The sequence below is a fragment of the Pan troglodytes genome, chromosome 10 (assembly GCF_028858775.2).
Source record: "Pan troglodytes isolate AG18354 chromosome 10, NHGRI_mPanTro3-v2.0_pri, whole genome shotgun sequence".
NCBI classification, from domain to species: Eukaryota; Metazoa; Chordata; class Mammalia; order Primates; family Hominidae; genus Pan; species Pan troglodytes.
In genome coordinates, this window is record NC_072408.2 from 31,648,330 (window position 1) to 31,673,116 (window position 24,787).

Below are 24,787 nucleotides of genomic sequence, written 5' to 3' on the forward strand. Positions count from 1 at the left end.
CCAAAATTTATATGTTGAAACCCTAACTCACTGTATGGTATCTGGAGGTGAGGCCTTTGAGAGAGAATCAGGTCATGAGAGTGGAGCCCTCATGAATAGGATTAGTGCCCTTGTAAGAGGAGCTAGAGAGCTCTCTTTCCACCATGTGAGGATACAAGAAGACAGACAGCCATCTTCAAACCAGAAATTAGGCCCTCACAAGACACTGGATCTGTCAGCACCTTGATCATGGGCTTCCAGACATTTCTTTTCTATAAGTTTTTGGATTTTTAAAAATTCTCAGCTGAGTGTGGTGGCTCATGCCTGTAATCCCAGCACTTTGGGAGGCTGAGGCGAGTGGATCACGAGGTCAGGAATTCAAGACTAGCCTGGCCAAGATGGTGAAACCCCGTCACTACTAAAAATACAAAAATTAGCTGCGCGTGGTGGCGGGTGCCTGTAATCCTGGCTACTCGGGAGGCTGAGGCAGAGAATTGCTTGAACCCAAGAGGTGGAGGTTGCAGAGAGCTGAGATCATGCCACTGCACTCCAGTCCGAGTGACAGAGGGAGCCTCCATCTCAAAAAAAAAAAAAAAATTCTGTACAGTGACCATGTACTACTTTGATAATCAGAAAATTAAAAAAAGAAAAACAAACTTTTTTTTTTGCTTTGTCACCCAGGCTGGAGTGCAGTGGTCCAATCTCTGCTCATTGCAACCTCTGCCTCCTGGGCTCAAGCAATCCTCCCTCCTCAGCCTCTGGAGTAGCTGGGACTACAGGTGGGCACCACCATGCCCAGCTAACTTTTTTTAGTAAAGATGAGGTCTCACTATGTTGCCCAGGCTGGTCTTGAACTCCTGAGCTCAAGCTATCCACCTGCCTTGGCCTCCCAAAGTGTTGGGATTACAGGTGTTAGCCACTACAACTGGCCAAAAAATTTAAAAACTGCCTATAATAAAAGGTAAAAAAGAAATTATTTCATTCACTCTTTGAGCATTTATCGAATTTACCTCCCTCATGAGGTCTTTCCAGATGTCCTCAACCAGGCTTGTGCTTGATCATATCTTTGACACAGCTTGCTAGTTTTTTTTTTAAATCTCTAATTGCATTAATATGTTTTAATATGTTTTTGTTGTGTATTAAGTTTGTGTGGTTATCTTACCTATTAGTCATTTTTTGTGTGTATGAATGAGAAAATAACTTTATTTTATTTTGGGGAGCAGGCAGACATTCAGCCTCAGAACTTCTGGAATTGCTTCTTGATGTCTGCGACCTTGGTGACCTTGAGCACATTGAAGTACACCGTCTTGTTCAGGGACCGGCACTTATCCAGCGTGACAATGTCGCTGATCTGGACATCCTGAAGCAGGGGAACAGGTGCATGGACATGTTCTTGTGGTACTTCTCGAAGCAATTGTACTTGCGGATGTAGTGGAGATAGTTTCTCTGGATGACAGTGGTCCTCTGCATCTCCATCTTGGTCACCATGCCATACAGGATCTGCCCTCAGATGGAGACGTTACCAGTGAACAGGCATTCCTTGTCAATGTAGGTGCCCTCAATAGTCTCTTTGGACCTCTTGAAGCCTAGATCGATGTTCTTGTAAGTACCATAGGAGCTGCTTCTTGCCAGTTTCCTTTAGCAGGACCCTCTTCTTGCTTTGAATGATGGTCAGCTGCTTGTGGTAGGCATGCTCAGTCTCAATCCACCATCTTCTTGGCTGCCTGAGAAAAAACTAGACAATTATTGTTATTATTATTATTTTGAGATGGAGTTTCACTCTGTCACCAGGCTGGAGTGTGGTGGTGCGATCTTGGCTCACGGCAACCTCCACCTTCTGGTTCAAGCAGTTCTCCTGCCTCGGCCTCCTGAGTAGCTGGGACTACAGGTGCACCACCACGCCCAGCTAATTTTTGTATTTTTAATAGAGATGGAGTTTCACCATGTTGGCCAAGATGGTCTCAATCTCTTGACCTCATGATCCACCTGTCTCGGCCTCCCAAGGTGTTGAGATTACAGGTGTGAGCCACCATGCCCAGCCAAAACTAGACAATTTTTAAAGATTGAAAGTAAGTGTTATCCTGATTCTGTTTATGGCTAATAAATATTTCTCAGTAAATATTTGTGAAATGTATTGAGTTGAACCAAAAAGAACATAATTACGAGCTGATAGCTACTGAGTTCTGTGTCAGATTCTCTGTGTGTTTCATCTCATTGTTCTTAAAGCCGAATGCCATTGTCACTAAAAGCTTATGCATAATGGGCTTCTTGGCAGAGAAAGAAGTTGGAAAACAGGTCAGGAATGCTGCCTTTATTGGTCCTATTCCAACCATTAGTTCCTCTTACAGGAAGTACATGTGCAGCAGGAAGCCTGAGAGGCAAAATAGAGCATTGGAGTATTATTCAGTGAAAGAAAACATTAATCCAAATCATTTTTCTGGTTTTTATAACAATGACATCTTTCCTTTGTATGTCATCTAATTACTAATAGTAGATTACTAATAGTAGATATTTAAATGATCAGTATCCATTAATAATAAGTATAGGGCTGGGCGCGGTGGCTCACGCCTGTAATCCTAGCACTTTGGGGGCCAAGGCAGGTGGATCACCTGAGGTGGGGAGTTCAAGACCAGCCTGACCAACATGGAGAAACCCCGTCTCTACTAAAAATACAAAAATTAGCTAGGTGTGGTGGTGCATGCTTGTAATCCCAGCTACTTGTGCCGCTGAGGCAGGAGAATTGCTTGAACCTGGGAGGCAGAGGTTGCGGTGAGCCAGAGGTTGCAGTGAGCGAAGATCACACCATTGCACTCCAGCCTGGGCAACAAGAGCGAAACTCTGTCTCAAACAAAACAAAACAAAACAACAACAACAAAAAAAAAAAACAAGCAACAACAACAACAACAAAAAAAACAACTAAGTTGAAGCACTAAGAGATTCCTAAATGAGACACCTTTAAAAAGTCAGGTTTAGGGCTGGGTGTGGCGGCTCATGCCTGTAATTCCAGCACTTTGGGAGGCTAAGGCAGGCGGATCACCTGAGGTCAGGAGTTCGAGACCAGCCTCAACATGGAGAAACCCCGTCTCTACTAAAAATACAAAATTAGCCGGGCATGGTGGTGCATGCCTGTAATCCCAGCTACTTGGGAGGCTGAGGCAGGAGAATTGCTTGAACCCGGGAGGTGGAGGTTGCAGTGAGCCGAGATTGCACCACTGCACTCCAGCCTGGGTGATAGAGTGAAACTCCTTCTCAAGAAAAAAAAAAAAAAAGGTCAGGTTCTATTTATAGGCCACATATTCTAAATATCTTACTGTGTGTACTGTCTGTCTTTAGTTTCAAGTGGGGGGAATGGGAATACTTGGGATCCCTAGAACCATTGAAGAGTACTTCTAGTTTGGAATCCTTACATGGTTCTCATGGCCTAACCTACTGGTCTCTTCTCCACTAAAAATGTGACCCAAAAAAGGTAACATTTGCCTTGGGTCAATCTCAGAAAGTTAGACTTGTATCCAATCAGAAGAATTTAATATTACCTTGTAGATAGGGAGCAGAACGACCACATATGTAACAGGAAATCACATACTTGTTGAACTTTTTCTCTTTCTTTCTTTCTTTCTTTCTTTCTTCCTTTCTTTTTTAAGACAGAGTCTCACTCTGTTGCCCAGGCTGGAGTGCAGTGGTGCCATCTCGGCTCACTGCAACCTCTGCCTCCCGGGTTCAAGTGATTCTCGTGCCTCAGCCTCCCAGGTAGCTGGGACTACAGGTGCCCGCCACCACACTGGCTAATTTTTGTATTTTTTGGTAGAGATGGGGTTTCACCATGCTGTCCAGGCTGGTCTCGAACTCCTGACCTCATGTGATCCACCCACCTGGGCCTCCCAGAGTGCCGGGATTACAGGTGTGAGCCACCATGCCCAGTCAACTTGTTCTTTAGACGCTTATATAGTATTTACTCCAGTCCAGGTTCCTGTTCTAGGTACTATTGAAACTTTTTAAATCCTCGTAATAACCCTTTGGGGGTTGGTACTATTATCCCCATTTCATAGATGGGGAAACTGAGGCATAGGTCATTCAGCTACTGAATAGGAGAGCTGGAATTTGAACCCAGGTCATCTGGCTCTACAGTTCTATGCTCATAACTACTGTGCTTTGAATTATTTAAATTGCCCATCCCTGCACTTAAGACCACTGTTCTGATGAAATTCAAGGAGACTGCATTTGAGGATTAGTCCAGGTAAGTAATGTCCCATTCCTTTTGATAATTTTATCAAGAAACATCTATTAAGTGCTTGATTGCAGGAGTTCCTTTGCCAAATGTTTCTTGAGTTTGGATGAACTTACAAGATAAGGAGGGGGTACCTATCTTTGGCGCATTTGGGTTAACCATGTAAAACAGGGGTATCCAGGCTTTTGACTTCCCTGGGCCACATTGGAAGAAGAAGAATTGTCTTGGGCCACATATAAAATATACTAACACTAATGATAGCTGATGAGCTAAAAAAAAAAAAAAATCGCAAAGAAATCTCATAATGTTTTAAGACGTTTATGAATTTGTGTTGGGCCACATTTAAAGCCTTCCTGGGCTGCATGTGGCCTATGGGCCATGGATTGATGTAAAGCTTACCAAAAGATAAGGGAATGTGAATGCTTCATATGTCTATAGTGCTCATAGAGTCTATAATTCATCACATTTGATCCTCACATTTTATAGATGATGAAACTGAGGCTCGGAAAGGTTGTGACTTTCCAAAAGTCTGATAGATAACAGAGTTAGTGCCCTTATCTAGTTCTCCTGACTCCAAATCTAGTGATCTTTCCTATATATTTAAATCCGTTTCCTGCAATAGAAATTTTGCTGTTACCTTGGCAACACTGCTGTACAGTGCCTGGAAACCATTGTATTGCCTTCTCTGTGTGCCACGAAGTTAAAAGTTTAACTGAAGTCACCTTGACCACCAATCTCCCAGTCAAATTCCCTTCTTTCTGTGCTTCATTTTATTTATTTATTTTTTTTTTAATTTTAGATACGGAGTCTTGCTCTGTCGCCCAGGCCAGAGTGGAGTAGGGCAATCTCAGCTCACTGCAACCTCCACCTCCTGGGTTCAAGCAATTCTCCTGCCTCAGCCTCCGGAGTAGCCAGGATTACAGGCATGTGTCACCACACCCAACTAATTTTTTGTAATTTTAGTAGAGATGGGGTTTCACCATGTTGGCCAGGTTGGTCTCAAACTCCTGACCTCAACTGATCCACCCGCCTCGGCCTCCCAAAGTGCTGGGATTACAGGCGTGAGCCACCACACCCAGCCTGTGCTTCATTTTAATGTTTGCTAAGCTTAGTGCACTTGTCACCAAAAGCTTATTCAAGATGGGCTTCTTGGCAGATGTATCAAGTATGCTGTCTTTTTTGGTCCTGGTCCAGTCATTCTGTTTATCTTAGTCCTGGGAAGTAGGTATGAAGTAGGAAGCCTGAGAGACACAAAATAGTAGACTAAGGTAAGGCCTTTCCCTTATGTGGGCCTCACTTTCCACCTCTGATATTGTAGTCATTCATCTTTCAACTGCTTTTGTGAGGTGTGGCTATTCAGCAGAGGTGAAGCGCCTTTGCCTTTCTGTTGGTTTGAAGCAACAAACTCTATTTAGAGTGGTTTAGATAATGAGTAGTCTTTATTTTGGAGGAAATAACCATGCGGCATCTTTTATCAATAAAGGTTGCTACGGATGGTGTAGTTCATTCATTTTTCATCCATTTATGAAGTTAGGAAGGCTCAGATGTGTGATGAGATCCTAAGAAAACTTTAACTACTAGGTCATTTAAGATTTTGCCAGCAGGTGGCACTTCTCTTTACTCACTTGAGTTCCTTAACATGATCTTAGACTTAAGTCTAGCCAGACCCTTACATGGCGGTGGTTCGTGCCTGTATTCCCAGCACTTTGGGAGGTCAAGGCAGGCAGATCACTTGAAGTCAGGAGACAAGCCATGGCCAAGATGGTGAAATCCTGTCTCTACTAAAAATACACACAGAAAAAAAATTAGCCAGGCATGGTGGTGCACACCTGTAGTCCAAGCTACTTGGGAGGCTGTGGCAGGAGAATGGCTTGAACCCAGGAGGCAGAGGCTGCAGTGAGCCGATATCATGCCACTGCACTCCAGCCTGGGTGACAGAGGGAGACTCTGTCTCAAAAAAAAAAAAAAAAAAAAAAAAAAAAAAGTTTAGCCAGACCAAAACATTTCTCTTTCCCTTTGTACCAGTGTAGTCTACAATATCTGTTTATGGATTGTAATATATTTATACCTTCTTTCCACAAGGGATTTGAAGTTGCTTATAACATACAGTATACAATAATAAAATATGTAGAAAGGGAGAATATAAGGAATATATCTAATTTGATTCAGGGTTGCTGGCAGCCACAGCAATGAACGATATGGTTTCATTATCAGGTTTTTGGGTCAATGGGGAGGGGAAGAGAATAACTTTTCTAGGATTCGAAATAAAAAATGGAACTTCTGACTTAGAGCATTTCTGTTGTGCCCTTCTCATTTCTCTAACCTAATTAATAAGTTATTCTTGGCCTGTAAAAACTAAGGAATACTTACTCCTCTGCAGCCTCAGGGTATGTAATCCGCATTCTTCAGTCTATCAGCTTCAACTTTTCAAGATGCCAGCATCACCCATTCATTCTTCCTGCATAGATTGTCCTGGGCATTGGAAACAAAACCATGTGCCTTAGGTTGGTTTGGGTGTGCTCACATCAATTCATGTGAAGAATCCCTTTCTCAAAGGCTGGGCGAGGTGACTTAACGCCTGTAATCCCAGCACTTTGGGAGGCCGAGGTGGGCGGATTACCTGAGGTCGGGAGTTGGAGATCAGCTTGACCAACATGGAGAAACCCCGTTTTTACTAAAATATACAAAATTAGCTGGGCGTGGTGGCGCATGCCTGTAATTCCAGCTACTCAGGAGGCTGAGGTAGGAGAATCGCTTGAACCCGGGAGGGGGAGGTTGCGGTGAGCCGAGATCGCGCCATTGCACTCCAGCCTGGGCAACAAGAGCAAAGCTGCGTCTCAAAAAAGAAAAGAAAAGAAAAAAAAAATCCCTTTCTCACTGGTTGGAGAAAGAAGACCTATGTTTACACTCCGACAATATCAGAAAGCTGTGCCAGGCCATGTTATAACCAAAAGCTAAATCTGTGTGATTGGGTTTAATAGGTTTCTAGGGTTGTTAAAAATAAATCGGTAAATTAAACTCTTTCAAGTTTCTAACAGGAAACCAGATTGAAGCTGGCTTCCATTACCAATAAAGTTTGTATCGGATGGTGTGATCCGCAACAGAGTACGCAGTGGTGGGGACTGGCATGAGGGGTGGGCGGGAGAGACCCTAAAAATCCACCGCCCGTTGGCCGCAGGGGACTTCACGGTGATGAGCCCGAGGTGCCCATCAACTCGGGCCTGAAGGACCAGCGTCTTGCCCCGCCCATCGCCGTCTGAGGTTAGGACAAAGATCGAGAGGCTGGACAGGGCTGGGGAGGGCGCTCCAGGGAAGCCGACCTAGCGTCGATTCCTGCAGTTGCGGCCCGGGTCCCCGCGCCTGGGAGAGGAGGCGACGCGTGGCCGGCGGCTTTGTGGCGCGCGGGTTCCAGCGCGGGGGCGGGGAGAGAGGGCGAGCTGAGGGCCTCGAGTCCCAGCACTCCGCCCCGCTGCGGGCGCCGGGCATGGCCAGCCCCTTGCCGTCCGGCTTCCCCGCGCGCAGGAACAGCCGCCTGGATGTGTTCCTGCGGCGGCATCTGCCGCCGGAGGTCTACGACGCGGTCCGCGCCTACGAGCCATGCATCGTGGTGTCCAACTCTGAGAACCACATCCTCAAGTATGTGGTGCTAAGCGACCGGCTCGTCTACCTAACCGAGTACCCGCCCAAGTCCATCCGGCGGGTAGTGGCTCTGCGGGACGTCGTGGCCATTGACCTGGTGAGCGGCGCGGGTGGGCAGGCGGGCTCGGGAGCGCAGTGAGAACTCCCGGCTGGGGCCCCCAAACCCAGCCCTCCTGCGCGGGGAAGGCTGCCCCATCCTGCCCTCGACTCCCCTCCTCTTATTTGAGAACGAGGAACACAGGGAAGCTGTGGATTGCTGTGAGCACTCCTAATACAAACACGTCTCCCATTCTCCTCGTGTCTGCCTGTTCACCCATTCTCCCGCCTCCCCTACCCCACGTAGGGCTACAGGTTTGAGAACCGAGCTCCCTATCAAAAATACGTTTTAAAGTCATTCCTTTGTTAACAAAGCACCTAGTCAGTGCCAGGCACTGTGCTAGACTGGGAGGATGCAAAAACAAAAGAGGGCCCCTACCTAGAAGCAGTCGCTGGAGGGCTAGAAAGCCAACACCCGTGCAAATAAATGCTGTGTGTTAAGTGTTGTTATATCTCATTTACTTTTTTGCCCCCGATGCTTAGAGCATGTTAGGTGCTCAATAAGAATAAATGCATAAGGCCGGGTGCCGTGGATCACGCCTATAATCCTTACACTTTGGGAGGCCAAGGTGGATAGATCACCGGGGGTCAGGAGTTCGAGACCAGGCTGGCCAACATGGTGAAACGCCGTCTCCACCAAAAGTACAAAAATTACCCAGGCGTGGTGGTGTGCACCTGTAATCCCAACTACTTGGGAGGCTGAGGCACAAGAATCGCTTGAACCTGGGAGGCGGAGGTTGCAGTGAGCCGAGATCGCCCCACCTGCACTCCAGCCTGAGCTACAGAATGAGTGAGACACCGTTCCCCTCCACCCCCTCCCCAGCAAAAGAATAAATGCATGAATAAGCAGATGCGTTAATGAGATGCGCACAGGAAGCTTGGCAATCTCAGGCGGCTCACTTGATCCAAACTGGGCGCAGGGCCTGCTGGGAAACGTCTTGGAAGGAGGGACGTCGACGCTAGGAGCTGGGCCTGAAAGACGTCGGGCCTGCCACAGCCTGTCCCCGGTTTTCGGGTGCTGTTCCTGTACCCCTTTCGTCCAGGAATAGATTTACCTTGTAAACCAGCAACAGACTGGAAGCACGGTCTCCTCTCCAATTACTGTTTTCCCCGCCTGGCTCCCTTTGTCTGAGCTGCTCTCCAGGTGTGTTCTTGGTTTTTCCGTTGGGGACAGGTGTCTAGCCTCGTTTTTTCATTCCCTTGACTGAGCCCCAAGGGAGAGGTTGGCGAGACGCTTGATGGAGCTGTTTTGCTGAGGAGTCATGGCTTGTTTTGAACGAGTCTGTAAGAAAAGAATAAAATTAAATGAAAAAAAAGATTTTTTTTCTACTCGGAATACCTTTGTGAACTAATATAACTGTGCCAAGTTATTTTCTTTGTTGAGGAAAAGTTCGGGGTACAACATTGCTTTTCCTCACTACCATTGTTTCCATTCTCTTGAACTAAAACAATTTTTTTGGAGACAGTCTCACTCTGTCATCCAGGCTGGAGTGCAGTGGCACCATCACGGCTCACTGCCGCCTCAGCCTCCAGGGCTCAAGCGATCCTCCCACATCAGCCTCCCAAGTAGCTGGGACTACAGGCTCATGCCATCACAGCTGGCTAATTAAAAAATTTTTTTTTGTAGAGACAGGATCTTGCAGTGTTGCCCAAGCTAGTCTCAAACTCCTGGGCTCAAGTGATCCACTACAGACAAGAGCCACAGCACCTGGCCTTGAACTAAATTTTTTTTTAATTTAAATTTCCTTTACTAAGTGTTTTTTAAAACTTTAGACTGGGTAAGGTGGCTCATGCCTGTAATCCCAGCATTTTGGGAGGCCAACGCAGGGGAATCACATGAGCCTAGGAGTTGGAGACTTAGGTAACCTAGCAAGACACCGTCTCTACAAAAATAAAAATAAATAGCTGTGTATGGTGGTGCATGCCGGTGGTACAAGCTACTTCATAGGCTGAAGTGGGAGGATACTTTGAGTTAAGGAGTTTGAGGCTGCAGTAAGCCATGATCTCACCACTGCACTTCAGTCTGGGTGACACAGCTAGACTGTCTCTAAACAAACAAACAAAACACTTTAAAAGGGGCCAGGCATGGTGGCTCACGCCTGTAATCCCAGCACTTTGGGAGGCTGAGGCAGGTGGATCACCTGAGGTCAGGAGTTCGAGACCAGCCTGGCCAATGCGCCACTGGGTGTGGTGGCACATGTCTGTTATCTCAGCTGCTCGGGAGGCTGAGGCAGGAGGATCACTTGAGCCAGGGAGACAGAGGTTGCAGTGAGCTGAGATGGCGCCGTTGCACTCCAGACTGGGCAACAGGAGCAAAACTCTGTCTCAAAAACAAAAAACTTTGAACGCTCAGCTTTTTCTATTGTCTCCAGTGTAAACATTTATTGTTTTGACACAAAAGTAATGATTTTAGGATATTGTTACTCTCCTCCAAAAGAGACATTTATTTATGTCAATAGTGTTATATATCTCTTGTTTTTTTGTTTTGTTTTGTTTTGTTTGGAGACAGGGCCTTGCTCTGTTGCCCAGGCTGGAGTGCAGTGGCCCGATCTCAGTTCACTGCAACCTCTGCCTCCCTGGCTCAAGTGATTCTCCCACCTCACCCTTCTGAGTAGCTGGGACTACAGGCACATGCCACCATGCCTGGCTAGTTTTTGTATTTTTTGTAGAGACAGGGTTTTGCCATGTTGCCCAGGCTGCTGGGCTTAAACGATCCACCCACCTTGGCCTCCCAAAGTGTTGGCATTACATTACAAGCATGAGCCACTGTGCCTGGCTTGTTTTTTTGTTTTGTTTTGTTTTTTTTTTAACCTGTGAGAATCTAAAAAGTACTGTAAAGCTCCTTTGGCCCTGAGCCAAGAATCCTACAAAAAAGGATACCAATTTATTTATTCATGCTTTGTGGACAAGGTTTACCTTTCAGGCATAAAGAATGTGTAATGGCTATAAATGTACTGAACAAATCTAAGTTTTCAACATTGTTGGTAGCTTGAATGTCCATCTTGCACAATATAGTTCAACTTTGGAAGTTGCGATAGGCAGAATAATTAAGCCCCAAAGATAAGCACACACTAAATCCCTGGAACCTGTGAATATATTACATGGAAAAGGAGAATTAAGGTTGCAGATAGAATTAAAGTTGCTAATCATTTGTCCTTAAAATAGGGAAATTAATCTGGAGTATCTGGGTGGGCTCAATGTGAACACATCTTTTATTTATTTATTTATTTTTTTTTTTTTGAGATAGAGTCTCGCTCTGTTACCCAGGCTGGAGTGCAGTGGTGCAATCTTGGCTTGCTGAACCTCTGCCTCCTGGGTTCAAGCAATTCTCCCACCTCAGCCTCCTAAGTAGCTGGGACTACAGGCACGCACCACCATGCCTGGCTAATTTTTGTAGTTTTAGTAGAGACAGGGTGTCGCCATGTTGGCCAGGCTGGTCTCAAACTCCTGACTACCTGGCCTCTTACACTTTTAAAGATGTGTTTATGGCTGGGCGCAGTGGGTCACACCTGTAATCCCAGCACTTTGAGAGGCCCAGGCGGGCAGATCACCTGAGGTCAGGAGTTTGAGATCAGCCTGGCCAACGTGGTGAAGACCCATCTCTACTAAAAATATAAAAATTGGCCAGGTACAGTGGCTCACTCCTGTAATCCCAGCACTTTGGGAAGCCGAGATGGGCGGATCACCTGAGGTTGGGAGTTCGAGACCAGCCTGACCAACATGGAGACACCCCATCTCTACTAAAAATACAAAATCAGCCAAGCATGGTGGCACATGCCTATAATGCCAGCTATCGGGAGGCTGAGGCAGGAGAATAGCTTGAACCCGGGAGGCGGAGGTTGCGGTGAGCCAAGATTGCGCCATTGCACTCCAGCCTGTGCAACAAGAGTGAAACTCCGTCTCAAAAAAAAAAAATATATATATATGTATATATATATATATAAATTAGCCAGCAGTGGTAGCACACACCTGTAAGCCCAGCTACTCAGGAGGCTGAGGTGGGAGAATCGCTTGAAGCCGGGAGGCGGAAGTTGCAGTGAGCCAAGATTGCGCCATTGCACTCCAGCCTGGGCAACAGAGTGAGACTCTGTCTCAAAAAAATAAAAATTAAAAATTACAAAAAAAAGTGGAAGAGAGGGGCAGAAGAAGAGTCGGTGGCCAACTGATGCAGCATGAGAAAGACTCGACTAGTCATTGCTAGTTTTGAAGGTGGAAGAAGGCCTTAGCCAAGGAATGTAGGGGGCCTGTAGAAGCTAGAAAAGGCAAGGAAATGGATTTTCCCCTAAAGCTTCCAGAAGGTCCTGCCAACACATTAATTTAGTTTATTTATAGAGATGGGGTCTTGCCATGTTTCCCAGGCTGGTCTCAAACTCCTGTCCTCAAATGATCCTCCCACCTCGGGAGGATTCTAAAGTTGTAACTGCCCAATGGATTCACCTTGCCTGCTGCCTAGACAGAGCCAGTTTATCAAGACAGGGGAATCACAATAGAGAAAGAGTAATTTATGCAGAGCAGGCTGTGCAGGAGACTGGAGTTTTATTATTACTCAGATCAGGCACCCTGAGCATTCGGGGATCAGAGTTTTTAAGGACAACTTGTTGGTGGGGGGAAGCCAGGGAGTCAGGAGTGGTGATTGGTTAGGCAAGAGATGAAATCATAGGGTATGGAAGCTGTCCTCTTGTACTGAGTCAGTTCCTGGGTGGGGGCCACAAGATCAGATGAGCCAGTTAATCGATCTGGGTGGTGCCAGCTGATTCATCAGGTTCAGGATCTGCAAAATATCTCAAGCACTGATCTTAGGAACAAATAAAGTCCTTTATGCCTCTGAGCCCCAGCTCTCCTTGTTCCATGTTAGGCCAGATTAACTCTAGTTCTTGACATATGTCACATTTATCTCAGGAGAAAAAAAGCCCTTACAAATAATACAGATAAAATTCTATTCCCTTCACAAAGGAAAAAAAATTAAAGGTAACAGCAACAAAATTTAGACAGTTATACCAGAGTCTACACATGTTTGTTTTGAAGAAGGGTACAAGTGAGATTTCCCTTCCAGCAAAAATGAGCTTAAAGTGCACTTCACGATCTCAGTACGTGTTTGATGTGGTTTATTTTCTCAAAGAAAGGGTTTCCAAGTTACTTGGGCGGATATTTTATAAAAGGCTGACATTTCCTTAAAAGTTACTTTTGAAAGAATTCTCTAGAGTTCTGCTCTTGGGTGCATCAAAATACTACTTAAGCCCTTCTAAGGTTAGACACTTTTTTTTTGTTTTTGAGCAGGAGTCTCGCTCTGTTGCCCAGGCTGGAGTGCGGTGGCAAGACCTGGGCTCACTGCAACTTCCACTTCCTGAGTTCAAGTGATTCTCTTGCCTCAGCCTCTCGGGTAGCTGGGATTACAGGCTCGCACCACCACACCCGGTTAATTTTTGTGTTTTTAGTAGAGACGGGGTTTCACCATGTTGGCCAGGCCAGTCTCGAAATCCTAACCTGAGGCGATCTGCCCACCTCGGCCTCCCAAAGTGCTGGGATTACAGGCATGAGCCACCGTGCCCATCTGGTTACATTTTTAAGTGTGAGAACAAATACGCAGAGCAGTCTATGAATTTCCTACAGATCACTGTCCTTCAAATCCATCTCATCACCTACGGGAAAGAAAATCTGTCAACTCCAGCAGCCCTTGCCTCTCTTTCTCCTAGTCCTTTCACCCCTTTTGTGAATATCTACTCTCTAGGTATCCTGGGCTCCATGAGGCCTCTTGAACAAGAACAAATACACCTTTTACAGCCTGGCCTGCTTGCTTGCCATGAACAGTTTGTCCTCCTTCAAGGTGGTTGAAATAATCACATTTTTAATCACTAGTTTTATCCTTGGTGACATTATTGAACACCTACTACTTGCTATGCAGTCTAAAAAAGAATAATACATTCCTTTTCTAAAGGAGACAGTCACTGGAACATAATAGTTCAAAACAGTAGAATTTCCAATAGAGGTATTCCTAGGATGCTATGATACCACAAAATACTGTCTTCTGATTTTGCATGGAAAGAGGAAGGGGAGGTAAACAGAATAGATTAAGGAGGTGGAATAGTGTAAGTACCTAAGATCACAGGCTCTGAAGTCAGAATGCTTGTCTTCAAATCCAAGTCCTGCCACAACCTTAAAAAAAACTGCTTAGCTTCTCTCTGCCTCAGTTCCTTCATCTATGAAATGGAGAAAATAATAAGAACTACCTCTTAAGGTTGTTATGAAGATCAGTTGAGATCATTCATGTGATACATTTAGCACAGCGAATAGGTCAGAACAAGCAATCAATGCTAGTTGTTATTACTTTGCAGAAATATGAAGGACTCTTGAAGGATGAATGCTATTTTTCCAGGCATGCATTGTGAACCTATGTCTATTATAGCAGTTAGCTCATTGCCTTATAATTAGCTGGATTCATTTTTGTCTCCACACAATATCTTAGTCATCTTTGTAAACCAGGCCTGGCAAATATCAGTTCAATGTGTACTGGTTGAATGGGTAAACGTATAACAAAGGACAAAGCTCATATTTGGTTGATTTATAGTTGTGGACTTCTTTCTTTAACCAATTTTTTTTTTTACATTGTATCAGCACATTTACCTATATTATGAAGGGGGGGAAGGGAAATGTTGGGCCCAGCGTGGTGGCTCATGCCTGTAATCCCAGCACTTGGGGAGGCTGAGGTGGGTGGATCATGAGGTCAGGAGTTTAAGACCAGCCTGGCCAACATGGTGAAACCCCGTTTCTATGACAAATACAAAAATTAGCTGGATGTGGTGGCATGCGTCTGTAGTCCCAGCTACTCGGAGGGCTGAGACAGGAGAATTGCTTGAACCCGGGAGGTAGAGGTTGCAGTGAGCCAAGATCGCGCCACTGCACTCCAGCCTGGGCAACAAACAAGACTCTGTCTCAAAAAAAAATTGGTTCTCTCATTTGTAATCAGGAAAATCCAATTAAACAAAAGAGGTACTATTTGGTTTTTCTTGGTTTTTTTTTTTGAGACTCTGTTGCCCAGGCTGGATTGCACTGGTGACACCTCTGCTCACTGCAACCTAGACCTCCCAGGCTCAAGTGATCTTCCCACCTCAGCCTCCTTAGTAGCTGGGATTACAGGCACACTCCACCATGCTCGGCTATTTTTTGTAATTTTTGTAGAGACAGAGTTTTGCTATGTTTCCTAGGCTGGTCTCAAACTCCTGGACTCCAGTGATCTGCCTGCCTCAGCCTCCCAAAGTGCTGGGATTACAGGTGTGAGCCACTGCACCCGGCCAGAGATCAAAGTTTCAAAGTTTAACTATAAACTAGGCTCCTCCCAAAATTAGTTTCATGGATGCCCAGGAATGAACAAGGATTGCTTGGAAGTTAGAAGCCAGATGGAGTTGGTTAGGTCGGATCTCTTTCACTCTTTCAGTTATAATTTTTTTTTTTTTTTTTTTTGAAACGGAGTCTCACTCAGTCACCCAGGCTGGAGTGCAGTGGCACGGTCTTGGCTAACTGCACTCCGCCTCCCGGGTTCACACCATTCGCCTGCCCCAGCCTCCTGAGTAGCTAGGACTACAGGCACCCGCCACCACGCCCAGCTAATTTTTGTATTTTTAGTAGAGATGGGGTTTCACCGTGTTAGCCAGGATGGTCTCGATCTCCTGACCTTGTGATCCACCCGCCTCGGCCTCCTGAAGTGCTGGGATTACAGGTGTGAGCCACCGTGCCCGGCCGTCAGTTATAATTTTATAAGGGCAGTTTTACTTATAGAGTTGTTGGCTTAAACTGATTAGTAAATTAAATATACTTAAAAGAGTGCTTAGAACATGGTAAGACCTATGTATGCATTAGTTATTATTAATAACCTTTATTCACATATATTAAGTCTATTAAGGCACACTATGAATCTGTAAGATTGATATCGTCCCTTTTTCAAATTAGGGCACCTGGCTTTAGGAAATTTAGCAAATTTGGAAAGAAAATAATTGTTTTTTTTGAGTACTGATTATGTATTAGGTGTTTTTAAATGTTGTCTCATTTATTCTTTTTTTTTTTTTGAGACAAGAGTCTGGTTCTGTGGCCCAGGCTGGAGTGCAGTGGTGCAATCTCAGCTCACCACAAACTCCGCCTCCCGGTTCAAGCGATTCTTGTGCCTCAGCCTCCCAAGTAGCTGAGGTTACAGGGGCACACCACCATGCCTGGCTAATTTTTGTATTTTTTAGTAGAGATGGGGTTTCACCATGTTGGCCAGGCTGGTCTTGAACTCCTGACCTCAGGTGATCCACCCGCCTTGACCTCCCAAAGTGCTGGGATTACAGGCGTGAGCCACCGCACCCTGCTGAGTTTATTCTTCCTAAAAATTCTGCCTGGTAGGTATATCAAGTTCAATGTGTTCAAAAACACAATTGCTCATTTCCACCCCCAGATCCATTCCTCCTTGGTTTTCCCTATTTTACCAAATGACGTCATCTTCCATCATCCTTGATTCAGTCTTTAACTTGCCAGATCCAACTCGTCAGTTGGTTCTTTTGACTTGTTTTCCAAAATATATTCATGAACTTTCTGACCCTATTTTCTGTTGCTACCTGTCCAGTTTCTTAACTAGACTTTTGAAATTGCCTCCAAACTCATTCCTTCCCATATAGCAGTTGGTGGAACTACCATTGCAAAATTATAACTGAGACAGTGAAAGAGATCTGACCTAACTGACTCCATTTTGCTTCTAACCTCCAAACTATCCTAGTTCATTTCTGGGCATAGGCTGAGCTTACTTTTGGAGGAACTTAGTTTATAGTTTATAGTTTAAAACAAAGATAATAACAGCCCTTTCCCAAAACAAACACGCTTCTTGCCTAAGAACTAGACTGCCATTGTAGGACTAACAAATTAACCACAAGATTAGAAATTATGGTTTAGGAGACATGCAGCTGGAGGCTACAAGATTCTGACTCTCCTCAAATTGCTCCAGGGGATAACATCACTATTGTAAAATCTAAGATCAGTGCTTGAGATATTTTGCAGACTCTGCACTTGATGAATCGGCTGGCACCACGCAGACAGGATAAACTGAGTTGTCTGATCTTATTGCCCCCACCCAGGAACTGACTCAGGGTAAAAGAATAGCTTTGGCTCCCTATGATTTCGTCTCTGACCCAATCAATCAACACTCCTGACTCACTGCCCCCACCCAAAATTATCCTTAAAAACTCTAATCCCCAAATTCTCAGGGAGACTATTTTGAGTAATAATAAAACTCTAGTCTCCCATACAGCTGGCCCTGCATGAATTACTCTTTCTCTATTGCAATTCCCCTGTCTTGATAAATTGGCCTTGTCTAGGCAGCAGGAAACATGAACTACTCTTTCTCTATTGCAATTCCCCTGTCTTGATAAATTGGCCTTGTCTAGGCAGCAGGCAACATGAACCTGTTGGGTGGTTACATTGCGGTTATCTTTGAAACATAAATCATAAATTAAATTATAACATGCTTCTGATTCAAAATCTCCATGAGCCTCCAAACTCCTTATTGCTTACAAAAGCCTGCATGATTTAACCCTGCTGTTTCTTTGACTCATCTCCTACCACTCTTCCCCACGTTCTTTATGCCCTTCTATACCTCAGGGCCTTTGTACTTGCCTTTCTACCTAGAACACTCGAGATCCTTAGGGGTTGGTTCTTTTGTGTAAGTCATATTTCAGCCCAAACTCAGCATCACTTCCATGAGGATGCCTCTCTGACCACTCAAACTAAAATACCATTCCCCCATCACACTTACCCATCTGTTTGTTTCAAAGTAGTTATCACTATTTGCATTTTATAAGATTAACTTGTTTAACAATTTGCTGTTCTCTATCTCCCATGGTAAATGTAAGCTGCTACATGGGAGTAGGACCTTGCCTGTCTTGTTCATCCCTGTGTCACTGTGCCTCACATTCCCTGACACTTAGTAGACGGTCAATAACTATTTGCTGATTAGAAGAATGAATGAGTTAATTAATTAATGCTCAGATCTATCATATAGCTTATCTCTTAGAGAAGGAGTTGATATTTCCTTATATCCAAGTGTTGAGGGATCCCAGAAATTGACCGCTTATCACACTGGCCGTTACTCAGGCAGTGGGTGGCAGAGCCTGGATAAAATCTTATAGGTCTCATGATGCTCATGTTTAGCTCTCTACACGCTTCTTTGTGCATATTGTGAGATGATCCCTGTGTTGTTTAGCTGTATCGTGAGTTTTTTTTATTTTGTTTTGTTTTTGTTTTTTTTTTTTTTTGAGACGGAGTCTTGCTCTGTCGCCCAGGCTGGAGTGCAGTGGCACGATCTCGGCTCACTGCAAGCTCCGCCTCCCGGGTTCACGCCATTCTCCTGCCTCAGCCTCCGGAGTAGCTGGGACTACAGGCGCCCGCCACCACGCCCGGAGACTTTTTTTTTTTTTTTTTTTTTTAATTTTTAGTGGAGACGGGGTTTCACCGTGTTAGCCAGGATGGTCTGGATCTCCTGACCTTGTGATCCGCCCACCTCGGCCTCCCAAAGTGTTGGGATTACAGGCGTGAGCCACTGCGCCCAGCCTATATCGTGCGTTTTGACAGGTATTAAGAGTTACGTAAGCTGAGGCCATATTATAGATGCTTCTTTTCTTTTCCAGCTTTCTTCTTTATTTTGACTACTTTATAGCATTTTAAGGCTCTCACTGTGGGAGACAGCAGGAAGTGGTAAACTCACATCAGTCAATTTGTCTTTTTCTAAATTATTTGTTTGAATAGAATAGTATGAAAATTGCATTCAGGCCGGGCGCGGTGGCTCACACCTGTAATCCCAGCACTTTGGGAGGCCGAGGTGGGCGGATCACAAGGTCAGGAGATTGAGACCATCCTGGATAACACCGTGAAATCCCGTCTCTACTAAAAAAATACAAAAAAATAGCCGGGCATGGTGGTGGGCGCCTGTGGTCCCAGCTACGCAGGAGGCTGAGGCAGGAGAATTGTGTGAACCGGGGAGGCGGAGCTTGCAGTGAGCAGAGATGCGCCACTGCACTCCAGCCTGGGAGACAGATCAAGACTCCGTCTCAAAAAAAAAAAAAAAAAAAAAATGAAATTGCATTCAAGTCTTAAGAAGCTTCATGAAGGCAGGCATCTTGTCAATTTGATTCACTACTATATTTCCAGTGATTGTAAGGACAGTGTATTGGTCAGATTAAGCTGCACTAACAAATAGCCCCAAAGTCTCAATGCTTCAACACAACAGAAGTTTAGGTCTGATTCAGGATTCAAGCTACTTATTTATCACAGATTAGCAAGGGGTTCTGTTCACTTTTTTTTTTTTTTTTTTTTTTTGAGACAGGGTTTCATTCCTGTCACCCAGGCTGGAGTGCAGTGGCATAATCTTGGCTTACTGCAACCTCTGCCTCCTGGGTTCAAGTGATTCTCCTGCCTCAGCCTCCTGAGTAGCTGGGACTACAGGCACGCACCACCACACCCGGCTAATGTTTGTATTTTTAACTGAGACGGGATTTCACTATGGTGGCCAGACTGGTCTCAAACTCCTGGCCTCAAGTGATCCACCTGCCTCAGCCTCCCAAAGTGCTGGGATTACAGGCGTGAGCCACCACGCCCAGCCAGGTTCTGTTCATTTTTAAAAGTCCCAATATATGGGCTGGGTGTGGTGGCCCACGCCTGTAATCACAGCAATTTGGGAGGCCAACGTGGGCAGATCATTTGAGGCCAGGAGTTTGAGACCAGCCTGGCCAACATGGTGAAACCCTGTCTCTACTAAAAGATACAAAAATTAGCTGGGTGTCTTGGCACATGCCTGTAGTCCCAGTTACTTGGGAGGCTGAGGCACGAGAATCTCTTGAACCTGGGAGGCAGAGGTTGCAGTGAGCTGAGATTGTGCCACTGTACTCCAGCTTGGGAGACAGTAGGACTCCATCTCAAAAAAAAAAAGTCCCAAGATATGGGATATTTAGTCACACATCTTAGTATAAGAGGTTTCATCTCATCCATCTCAGCACATGTTTGCTTATTCAACATGACAGGGAGAAATTAACTTAGTAAATTTATGTACCGGTTTTTAAGCTTCTACCTAGAACTGATACATGCAACTTTTCACATTTTATTAGCCAGAGTCAGGCACATTGCCATGCCTAACTTAAAAGGGGACAGGAAAATGTGATCCAACCATGTGTGCATTCCACATGTCTGGAAGAAAGGAAAACAGTAATATTTGTGAGCAGTACTTAATGACTATCTCAAATAGTTGACATTTATTGAGTGCTTACTATATGCCAGTTAGATGCTGTTCTAAGTGCTTAGCTTGGAACTTCATCCTCATAACAACTCAGATAATATTCTTAGCTCAGTTTTACAGACAAGAAACCTGGATTACAGAGAATTTAAGCAATTTGCCCAAGGTTGTCCATTAAGTGGCAGAACCAGAATTTGAATTTAGATCATCTGGCTCCAGAGTCAGTGCTCTAATCTCTAGGCTACAGCTCCTTTGGTATCTAGTAGATCACAAAAAAAAATTTTTTTTGGTTGCCTGAATTCCCGCAAGACTTTAAACCTTTTGAAAACAGAAACCCATCTTACATTTTGTATGTTTCAGTTTTGGCCTTTGTAGTAAGAGCTCAAAAATACTTATGGTGAATTGAACTGAATAAATCAGAAACTAGATAATCAACTGCTGAAAGCTTAGGGGTCTTTTTTTCTCTGAAATTAAAAGCTGATAAAAGAAATATGAATCAAGGCTATGAAAGCAAGAATAACGGATAAGATAAATATAGATTTATTCGGCCGGGCGCGGTGGCTCACGCCTGTAATCCCAGCACTTTGGGAGGCCGAGGCGGGCGGATCACGAGGTCAGGAGATCGAGACCATCCTGGCTAACACGGTGAAACCCCGTCTCTACTAAAAATACAAAAAATTAGCCGGGCGTGGTAGCGGGCGCCTGTAGTCCCAGCTACTCGGGAGGCTGAGGCAGGAGAATGGCGTGAACCCGGGAGGCGGAGCTTGCAGTGAGCCGAGATCGCGCCACTGCACTCCAGCCTGGGCGACAGAGCGAGACTCCGTCTCAAAAAAAAAAAAAAAAAAATATATATATATATATATAGATTTATTCACAAAATATGGGAAACCAAGAAATAAGAGGTACTCCTTTGCATTTTGAAAGTAACATTTTAAAATTTACAAAGAAATCACAAACATATTAAAAAGTGGGCCAAGAGGCCGGGTGCAGTGGCTCACGCCTGAATCCTAGCACTTTGAGAGACTGAGGTGGGCAGATTACTTGAGGTCAGGAGTTCCAGACCAGCCTGGCCAATATGATGAAACCCTGCCTCTACTAAAAATAAAGAAATTAGCTGGGGGTGGTGCACTTGCCTGTAATCCCAGCTCCTCAGGAGGCTGAGGCTGAGAATCGTTTGAATCCAGGAGGTGGAGGTTGCAGTGAGCCGAGATCACACCACTGCACTCCAGCCTGGGCAACATAGCGAGACTCCTCAAAAAAAAAAAAAAAGTGGGCAAAGGACATGAACAGATACTTCTCAAAAGAAGATATACATGCGGCCAACAAATATGTGAAAAAAGTTCAACATCACCAATCACTAGAGAATGCAAATCCAAACCAAAGTGAGATACTATCTCACACCAGTCAGAATGGTGATTATTAAAAAGTCAAAAACAACAGATGCTGGTGAGATTGTGGAGAAAAAGGAACCCTTTTACAATGTTGGTGGTAGTGTAAATTAATTGAATCATTGTGGAAGACAGTGTGGCAATTCCTCAAAGACCTAGAGGCAGAACTACCTGGCCGCTGCACTCCAGCCAGGACAACAGAGCAAGACTCCATCTAAAGAAAAAAAAAAAAGAAAATGTGGTACATATACACCATGGAATACTATGCAAGCATCAAAAGGAATGAGATCATGTCCTTTGCAGAGTCATGGATGGAGCTGGAAGCCATTATCCTCAGCAAATTAATGCAGGAACAGAAAACTAAATACCACATGTTCTCACTTATAAGTGGGAGCTAAATGATGAGAACACATGGACACATAGTGGGGAATGACAGACACTGCGGCCTGTCCGAGGGCGGGGGTGGGAGAAGGGAGAAGGGAGAGGATCAGAAAGAATAGCTAGTGGATGCTGGGCTTAACACCTGGGTGATGGAATGATCTGTGCAGGAAATCACCATGGCACAGATTTATCTATGTATTAGATTGGTGCAAAAGTAATTGCTGTTTCGGACCGTGGATTTTAAATCATTATAACTAGGCTCAAACACATCTTTATTCATTAAGATAGTAACCATTACAATCAATACATTTTTGCCAACAAGAAATAAGTTTGTTAATTCCTATAGCTTAAAAATCCATGCTTTGGGGCTCAACGAACTCTTGGAAAGCATTTTCTGCATCCTGCTGGTTGTGGAAGCATTTTCCCTGCCAAAAGTTGTCAAGATGCTTGAAGAAGTGGTAGTCAGTTGGCAAGAGGTCAGGTGAATCTGACGGATGAGGCAGAATTTCGTAGCCCAATCTTTCAACTTCTGAAGTGTTGGTTGTGTGATATGCAGTCGGACATTGTGGAAAAGAATTGGGCCTTTCCTATTGACCAATGCTGGCTGCAGGCGTTGCAGTTTTTGGTGCATCTCATCTATTTGCTGAGCATAATTCTCAGATGTAATGGGTTTGCTGGGATTCAGAAAGCTGTAGTAGATCAGACCGGCAGCAGATCACCACACAAGGTGACCATGACCTTTTTTTCAGTGCAGGTTGGCTTTGGGAAATGCTTTGGAGCTTCTTCTCAGTCCCACTACTGAGCTGGTTGTCGCCGATTGTAGTATAAAATCCACTTTTCATCACACATCACAATCCAATTGGAAAAACTGTTCGTTGTTGTTGCATAAAATAAGAGAAGATGACACTTTAAAACGATGATTTTTTAAATTTTCGCTCAACTCATGAGACATGCATTTATCAAGCTTTTTCACATTTCTAATTTGCTTCAGATGCTGAATGACCATAGAATGGTTGATGTTGAGTTCTTCCGAAACTTTTTGTGTAGTTGTAAGAGGATCAGCTTCGATGATTGCTCTCAATTTGTTATTGTCAGCTTCCAATGGCCAGCCTCTATGCTCCTCATCTTCAAGGCTCTGGTCTTCTTTGCAGAACTTCTTGAACCACCACTACACTGTACACTTGTTAGCAGTTCCTGGGTCAAATGCATTGTTGATGTTGCGAGTTGTCTCCACTGCTTTATGACCCATTTTGAACTTGAATAAGAAAATTGCTCAAAAAGACAAAAATAATTTCCTTTTCCTCTAACCTCATTTCCATACTCTAAAATAAATATAAAATATGGGCTTGGCATGGTGGCTCATGCCTGTAATCCCAGCACTTTGGGAGGCTGAAGCAGGTGAATCACTTGAGGCCAGGAGTTCAAGACCAGCCTGGCCAACATGGTGAAACTGTCTCTACTAAAAATACAAAATTAGCTGGGCATGGTGGCACGGGCCTGTACTGTCAGCTACTCAGGAGGCTGAGGCAGGAGAATTGCTTGAACCTGGGAGGCGGAGGTTGCAGTGAACCATGGTCACACCACTGTACTCCAGAGTGAGACTCCCTCTCAAAAAATAAATAAATAAATAAAATAAATATAAAATAAACAGCAAGTAATAAGTCATTAGCAAAAAAAGCAAGAAACATGCATTAAAACAATGTATAACATAACCACATTTATTTAAGAACGTATTCCAATATCAAACAGCAAATTTCAACAATGCAAAAACCGCAATTATGTTTGCACCAACCTAATAGCAAACCTGCACATTCTGCACATGTACCCCTGAACTTAAAAGTTGAAAATAAAGACTGGGGATGGTGGCTCACACCTGTAATCCCAGCACTTTGGGAAGCCAAGGTGGGCAGATCACCTGAGGTCAGGAGTTTGAGACTAGTCTGGCCAACATGGTGAAATCCTGTCTCTAATAAAAATTAAAAAATTAGCCGGGCATGGTGGTGGGCACCTGTAATCCCAGCTACTCAGGAGGCTGAGGCAGGAGAATCACTGGAACCTGGGAGGCGAAGTTTGCAGTGAGCCGAGATCTCGCCACTGCACTCCAGCCTAGGTGACAGCGAGACTCCATCTCGGAAAAAAAAGAAAAAAAAAGTTGGAAAAAAAAGTAATGTTTTGATAAAAGTAAGATAAATTAATATCAGTTGCAAATATAAATATGGTGAAAAATGATGTAGATACATTTGTGAGTGATATATTATTCTTAGAGACCCCACGACTCTCCATTCAAGATTGTCATCCTTCAAAGCCCAGACTGGTGTCTTTGCTGTTGTTGATGAGGTTCAAGGACTAGTTTAGCTGAAAAGGCCCAGGTGGGATGTAGCATCCTTTTCCTAGGGCCAGGATTTGAAAGATTTTTACTTTTAGTCTTTCTTGGCTGTGTATCCAGACCCTGAGGCAATGATTTTTCAAGCCTAACACTGAAATAATTTTCAATATTATGATGAGGCACTGCCTAATTCTCAAAACTGGTAATTCTTTTGGGAATTTGTAGATGGATCATTCATGCCAGCAATATTCATAGATTCTAAAAATAGCTCATCTACCCAGACTTCCTTAGGGATTGGTACACTAAAGCCCAGGTAGAATATAATGGAAAAAAAGACCACCTGGTGGAGATGGCAATGAGGTTTTTAATTATGAAAATGAGAGGGTTTGCCAAGTTCCAAATGGAAAAATAGTTTCTACTTAAGACTAAGCTTATGTACAATGTGAAGGTAATTGCTAATGTGGTTTAATTTGGGGAAAAGCTACTCAGAATGTTTTCATATATTG

At 44.3% G+C, this 24,787-nt stretch overlaps 1 protein-coding gene and 1 pseudogene across 2 annotated transcripts in view; one reads left to right on the plus strand and one right to left on the minus strand.

The window, feature by feature from the left end:
* Positions 1-1,116: 1,116 nt before the first annotated feature.
* On the minus strand, positions 1,117-7,551 carry LOC743664 (small ribosomal subunit protein uS17-like; annotated as a pseudogene).
* The window catches only part of C12H12orf56 (chromosome 12 C12orf56 homolog), a 117,200-nt gene continuing 99,904 nt past the window's right edge, over positions 7,492-24,787 (plus strand). The window contains exon 1 of one of the 2 annotated variants that reach the window (XM_016923103.4): positions 7,492-7,940. In XM_016923103.4, the coding sequence (XP_016778592.1) occupies positions 7,689-7,940 (252 nt within the window). In that variant the 5' untranslated portion in view covers positions 7,492-7,688. The remainder of the gene's footprint in view (positions 7,941-24,787) is intronic. The other variant, XM_016923104.4, reaches the window with a different exon arrangement.